General features: G+C 36.2%; 1 protein-coding gene across 1 annotated transcript in view; it reads right to left on the reverse strand.

The window, feature by feature from the left end:
- Positions 1-553: 553 nt before the first annotated feature.
- LOC121405662 (lysosomal acid phosphatase-like) overlaps positions 554-7,243 on the reverse strand; it is a 28,058-nt gene continuing 21,368 nt past the window's right edge. Inside the window, exons 6-10 of the mRNA XM_041596559.1 lie at positions 6,841-6,964; positions 5,185-5,273; positions 3,988-4,097; positions 2,360-2,535; positions 554-1,407 (exon numbers count right to left, since the gene is read on the reverse strand). Of these exons, the coding sequence (XP_041452493.1) occupies positions 1,274-1,407; positions 2,360-2,535; positions 3,988-4,097; positions 5,185-5,273; positions 6,841-6,964 (633 nt within the window). The 3' untranslated portion in view covers positions 554-1,273. The remainder of the gene's footprint in view (positions 1,408-2,359; positions 2,536-3,987; positions 4,098-5,184; positions 5,274-6,840; positions 6,965-7,243) is intronic.

A 7,243-nucleotide genomic window follows, 5' to 3' on the forward strand; every position in this document is an offset into this window, starting at 1 on the left:
TGAAATATACAAATGAGAGAGAAAAACAAAGATGAAGATTATCCTCCACAGAAGATAATTAGAGTGCGCTTATGCTTCCAATATTCAGACAAAAGACTTTTCTGTTATGCTATAATGTTTCAAAACATGGTTCTGTACTTTCTCATTTTGATTTCAAATTTTTTTTTTGGGGGGGGAAAGAGCATGTGTCCTTAACTGATCTCTTCTCTGGATAATCATAGCAAGCTCCCAAGAAAAAACATTTATACAGACAATACTCTGAGGAAGAACTTTACAATGAACCTTTATGACAAGCATTATTATACACATAGAGAGAGAGAGAAAGAGAGGCAGAGCCTTTTCCTTGCTTTACGAAAGTGCCGCACAACCAACCTTTCTCTTATACCAAGCTCTAATTTACAAGAAACTCATTTAAGAGGAATTGAAAAGTCAACTTCCAGCCAATTCATAATTTCAAAATTTCAGCCTGATATATACAGATTTCAATTCAACAGTCTTCCTTCATCCAACAGTAAAATATATATATACAGTATATATATATATATATTATATATATATTATATACAATATCAAAAGCGTACATTTTTATTGCAAATTCCACCGATCATTGGGTCCAAACTTGTAAGCAATGATTGAATAATCAGTAGATACACCATCAAGATGTACTAGAGGGAATATAGACAACTTTTAAAGTACAATAACTTTGATATATGATTGATAATAGTTCTAAGAACAATAAAGAATTTTATGTTTTTCAAGTGAATGTATTGTATTATAAGCAGATTATATGAGTTTATGTGATTTGCAATCACTTAATAATCATTTGTAAATTTTGTAATTTACTTTAATTTGTAATAATACAAACAGAATTTGAAAAAAATATGATTATTTGAAGCATGAGCATTGTTGATAAACAAGTGTGACACCAAAAGGACATAAGCTGGTCTATAAACAATATTGTGCAACATTTTAGGACAATGTTGTTATCTGTTTTAATGGAAATGATTTTGACCTTCGACCATTTTTTTTTACCTATGTTATGAAAATATACTTTGACCTTGATCAAGTACTGATAGTCAACTGACCAACACTGACCTTAGTCAATTGGTCAATAAAATAGAATTCCAGGGCATTGTTGGGCAGTAGCGGATTATTGCTATGTCTCTACTTGGTCAAATGGTCAATCAACATTGGTGGTCAATTCACCATCTTTGTTTGATCTTGGTCAATTTGACAACATTTCAGGACAATATTGGGCGGTAGCGGACGGTTGCTACGCCTCAACGTCCTGCTGAAGGCGTCTGTGCCCTTCTTTCGTTTCCTGCTGCCTTCCTTTGCATATCAGGAAAAGGAAAATAAGCAGAAGGATCAGGGCAATGATGGATGTTCCAATCAAGATAGGTATTGCTAAAGAGAAAAATAAAAAGGTAAAAACAACATCATAATCATTATTGCATCAACATTGTAAATATCAAAATATCATGGAAACATCATGGCATAGTGATTCTGACTGTGGCCTTTAATCAGAGGGTCGTGGGGTTAAATCCTACTTCATTCGTTAATTTACTTTAGGCAAGAATCAGAATTGTGCTGCACTAAACCCAGGTGAGGCAAATGGGTACCCAATAGGATTTGTTTCTTGAATGCTATTAGCGCTTATTTGGTGGCTCAGCTCCAGCCAGGGTAACAATATGATGCCATGTAGTAATAATAATCCACTTTTAAATAGCGCTAAAACATCGGCATGACGTGTCTTAGCGCTTTACGGATATATGATTTTCCTGGTCATCGGTTTCAATCAGTCATACCCGCACACAATGTGTGCACATCCTCCACTCCCTGGGGAGTATACCAGTCAGTCGCCGGTGACGCGCACATAGTACTGGACAAGCTACAATGACTTTCACATCCTACCGGGTACCCATTTAGCACCTGGGTCGAGAGCGGCAAAGTGTGGATTAATGCCTTGCCAAAGGACGCCAGACCGTGGTGGGATTTGAACACACGACCCTCTGTTTACAAGACCAGAGTCAGGTTGGGATGAGGGAGGGTTCAATGAATGGATGAAATATCAAAGCAAGCAAATTAGGAGGCTCCTTTCCTTTGATAGAAGCAGGTGCATGTAAAGCAAACTAACAAGCACTCTACCACATTTCTCCCAACTACACCGCTGACTAAATATTGTAAATAGATATACACTATACCAAGCTCAAAATAATATAACGTAATTATAACCGTACAGGCGATAACAGATCTGTAATCAAAGACTTTATTGTTAAGTTGAATATAAAAAACAATAATAATTATCAGTGGGAACACAACAAGTAGCTTTGATTAACGAAAGTGTAACAATACTTACTGTAGTTCTTTTTATATGTTGCTCCACACTCAGCTTCCACGTTCAAAGGTACCACGTCTTTTAGGAGCTCTTTGAAACGCTCTAGCCCACACATATCGGAACAGCCCTTTAATTGAAGTGTGAACGGTACCTTCTGGTCTGTGGAATTCCTAAACCACATACTGATGTTGAATGACCTAAAGGACATGATAAAAAGCAAATGTTATTGAAAGGGCCGTCAGCACTAGCCCGAGTTTTCAAATTGGCGCGCTATTTCTGATCCGGCGAATTATCCCGATCTGAAAGATCTCAAGATTATTTGTAATGGAGACGCAATTATCACGCTAGTTTGTAGGATTAATCTCAAGATTGCAATCCCAAGTCAACTTGGGATTATTTGCAAACTAGCTTGCTATTTTACAAATTATCCTGCTAATTCGCAGGTGCAGATGCCCTCAGGATTATTTAGTCACAGCGTCAGACCATAATGCATCAATGTCCCGCTAGAGCAGGAATTGCTCTTCTTGTAATGGTGGAGACATGGTTTCTTGAATCTCGATATTAATCGTGAAGAGGGCCGATTGGGGTAAAATTTCGAGATTGAGCAAACTCAGGCTGGTGCAGCACCGCCTAAAATTCCTCTTTATTATCTACCATGAATACAATTTGCGCTAAACTTCCAAATTCCGATCTCTGGAATCTGTAACAATTCTTTGTAAGGTGGACTCCTGGGCATCATCCATGAAGCCTGTCAGCACTGATAAGTTTTCATTCTAACAGTTACCATGGTAACAGTTGTAGACCAGCGCTTCTCAGCCAATCAAATTCAAGGATATTCCTGAAATTAACAGAGCTGACAATATAGTCAGTGCTGACTCTAATGAAACATCCCTCATCTCCAGATAAACTTATATTGTTCTCAAATTTGTTCTTATTTGCAATTTTGTTATATATTACCATAGAGCTAATTTTTTTTTTTTCAAACAATAAAAATTATTTCTTATATCAATGTCTGACAAGATTCAAGAAGGCCAAACTACTTTGTTGGTGAAAAAACAGAAACTTGCTGAAACCGGTACACTAAAGATGGCCAACACAACACAGATAAGCACACTTGGGCACATTCATTGATTATTAATTAAACAAAACATCCTTTTACTGATAAAACAACATGCTTATAAACTATAAAGCAACCACCGTTATTCATTTGTTACAGAATTAGCACATATATACAAACACTTGCTGTTTATTTTTTGTTGATTAAATTTTATTTTGTGATTATTCAATAAGGCCCATTGCATTAAAGATAATTGTCAGATGGTTTATCTACCGGTAATAAAGGCTCTTTTTATCAGACAGTAATATTGGGAGCAATAGGTCTCAGCTAATTGAAATCAAGGACAGTTTTCACACAGCAAATGTTGATGAAACACTCCAAGGCGCCGTTTCATAAAGATGTTCTTAAGTTACGAGCTACTTTAAGAATGACTGGTGAACCCTTCTTACGCACTGAACCACTGCCAATTCAATATAACATTTACCACAAGAAAGGATCACCAGTCGTTCTTAAAGTCGCCCTTAACTTACGAACAGCTTTATGAAACACCCACCAGGACTGCAATTCATCGTTAGCATCAAAGATATCTTACTTGGTATCTTCATCTTCCCACAATTCCACTCCCACTGCCGATGCGTACGGAGACTGTTTCCCGTTGTACACGCCCAATGCAGACATGAAGGCGGCCAGCGTTGTATCATGCTGCAGGGGAGGAGAGAGAGGAATATAATCGTCATGGGCGATGGGTCGCATCACTAATGAGAACAGGCAATTCAATGAAATAATCAACCATTTTTGTACATTAGACTCCCATTTCTCACCATTCTTACTTCATTTCAAGAACAGCCAAAAGTCTTGATCAACTGAAAGCAGTATATATTTTCACAAGAACTAGAAAAGACAAATAATTTCAGGTAGGTCTCACATTATAGGAGGTCGGACTTACGTATCCTGTAATATTGAGACATTTTTAAAGGAATGCTTGACTTCAGTAAATTTTATCATATCGAACAGGAATCTCACGTCTTTCAATATATTAGATAAACCAACCTACCTAACACCATCTTAAATAAATAGTATGTATAATCCAGTCAGCATAAACATCTTGCTGCTATGACCGGCAAGCATTGGGCAAGGGGGTATGAGGAGTCCATCAATGCATTAAAAGCCTTTAATAATAATAATAATAATCTGTTTTAATATAGGGCTTACTACATCGGAACAACGTGTCTAAGCGCTTTTCAGATATATTTTCTCCCCAGTAATCGGATTCAATCAGTCATTCCCGCACACGCTCTATGCACATCCTCCACTCCCTGGGGAGTATTCCAGTCAGTTGCCGGTGAGGCGCACACAGTACTGGACAAGCTACAATGACTTTCACATCCTACCAGGTACCCATTTAACACCTGGGTCTAGAGTGGCAAAGTGTGGATTAACGCCTTGCCAGAGGACGCTAGACCGAGGTGGGATTTGAACACATGAACCTATGTTTGCAAGGTGAAAGTCAGAACCACTAAACCAGGCTCTTCCTCTCCAATTTGGACCCCAAATTGTATGTTTCCAAAACTTCTTTTACTCTGCATTAGAAAGATGTAACCTCCAATAAACACATTATACCTCTAAATAGAATAAATGGTGTAGGAAAAACTGCAAACACTGCTTTCAACCATTATAGCTTTGATACTGACATAGTAACTTTGATGAAGAATCTTCTCAAAATTTATATTCCTTTAGCTGAACTACAAGTGTAATTAAAAAAAAAATCATTTGTAACTGTATAACTTACAGCTGAATACATGTAGAACTTGGCAGGGATACCAGTCACATTTTTACTTTTCTCTTCCATGTCGGCGATCATCTTTCCAACCAGAGGACCTGAAATTGTGACAAATGAAAATAAAAATACACGTATCACTATCAATGACCCCGGTATGATCATATAACAGTGCTGTTCAAAAGTTAGTGAACCCAGACCTGCCAACCTCTGGGAATGAATAATTATATTCTGTGATAAAAAAAAGATTTTCTCCCACAAAAATGTATTTCATAATACAACACGTGGCACGCACGCTCGTCGCGGCGCTCAAGCTGCATGCAAGCTAAAATGTGCACTGCTCTTGCAGATGAAAAAAACAACAACATTGAAACATGTGTATAATATCTCAACCTGGGTTTAAGAAAATGATTGAAAAAAAAACAAGTTACCTGAAATTACATTGATCCAATAACCACATTTGTGTAAGTTTTATGAAACAGAGACAATTTTTCTAAGTAGTGTTTTTTTAAAGAAAAATGTACTAGATACGCCAAAAACGTACTGGTTGGCAGCTCTGTGAACCCCACCAGAAAATCCCATATTTAATGTGTTCAAGTTCTGCCATGTGTTAGACATCTAAATGTGAAGTCAGGTTGTAAAATATTACAGTAAAGGTCAAGTCCACCCCAGGATAATGTTGATTTTAATCAATAGAGAAAAATCAAACTAGCATAACGTTGAAAATTTCATCAAAATCGGATGTAAGATAAGAAAGTTATGACATTTTAAAGTTTCGCTTATTTTTCAAAAAAGGAGTGATATGCACAACTCAGTGACATGCAAATGAGACAGTCAATGATGTCTATCAGTATCACTGACTATTTCTTTTGTTTTAATTGTTTGAATTATACAATATTCACATTTTTACAGATTTGACAATAAGGAACAACTTGACTGAACCGGCATATATAGTATTAAACAATGCTAATTCCACATGTTCAGGGAGGAATTAATGGTAATATCACTCGACAATTAGGAGAAAATTACAATATTTCATATTTCATACAATAAAATACAAAAGAAAATAGTGAGTGGATGACATCATCAGTCTCCTCATTTCCATACTGACCAGGATGTGCATATAACTGTTTTGTGAAATTAAACGGAAATTTAAAATGTCATAACTTTCTCATTTTACATTCGATTTTGATGAAATTTCAGTGTCATGCTTGTTGGATTTTTCTGTTTTAATTCAAATCAACTTTTTATTGGGATGGACTTCAAGAAAAGTTTGTTTCTCCGGGCTAACTGAACACTTTACTGTTGTTGTCTATATTCAACACACAGTATGCAGTATGAAGGAGTGCATTATGTGGTGGGGTTCACTACCTTTTGAATACAATTGTAGCTACTGGCCTAGGATAATAATATATCTGTAAAGAGCAAAGAAATTAATTCAGATTCAGATAAATTTATTGGTACAAAAAGGACATCTATTGTGTTGGCATAGTACAGTGCAAATTACATGCAAACAATGTACAATGTCACATTTACAGTAGCATAGCTCTGTGGAAACAGAAACTCAGGGACATTGTTCAGAAGTTTCGACATCTCTATGGAAACAGGAAATCATTATCATCACAACCACAAAAACAATACAAAACATAAATAGAAAAAAAATCATACCTCCTTTGAGTCTGGCAAGTTCCTTTGTGCCAAAAAGCATTGCCATGCCGATATTTGTCAAATTCTCCAGCTTAAGCAAGACCTCATCTGTTGCCCACGTTGGGAGAGTTCGACCATGAGCTTGCTGTTTGAAAAAGAATTCAATGATTTTTGAAATTCTAGGATAAAATGTTAATAATAATAATAATAATAATAATGTAGTTCTTATATAGCGCATTTCAGACCTGAAAGGACTCTCAATGCACTTTACAAAAATAAGAATTATACAATATAAGGAATTACTTAGAATAACAATTGGCAACATCATTGCCCTGATGTTAGTCTGAAGTTGCAACATTAAGATATACTTTAAGGACAATCTGAATAGAGTTGAAAAGAATTAATAGAAAAAGCACAACTCATC

Source organism: Lytechinus variegatus, chromosome 19, assembly GCF_018143015.1.
Source record: "Lytechinus variegatus isolate NC3 chromosome 19, Lvar_3.0, whole genome shotgun sequence".
NCBI lineage: Eukaryota > Metazoa > Echinodermata > Echinoidea > Temnopleuroida > Toxopneustidae > Lytechinus > Lytechinus variegatus.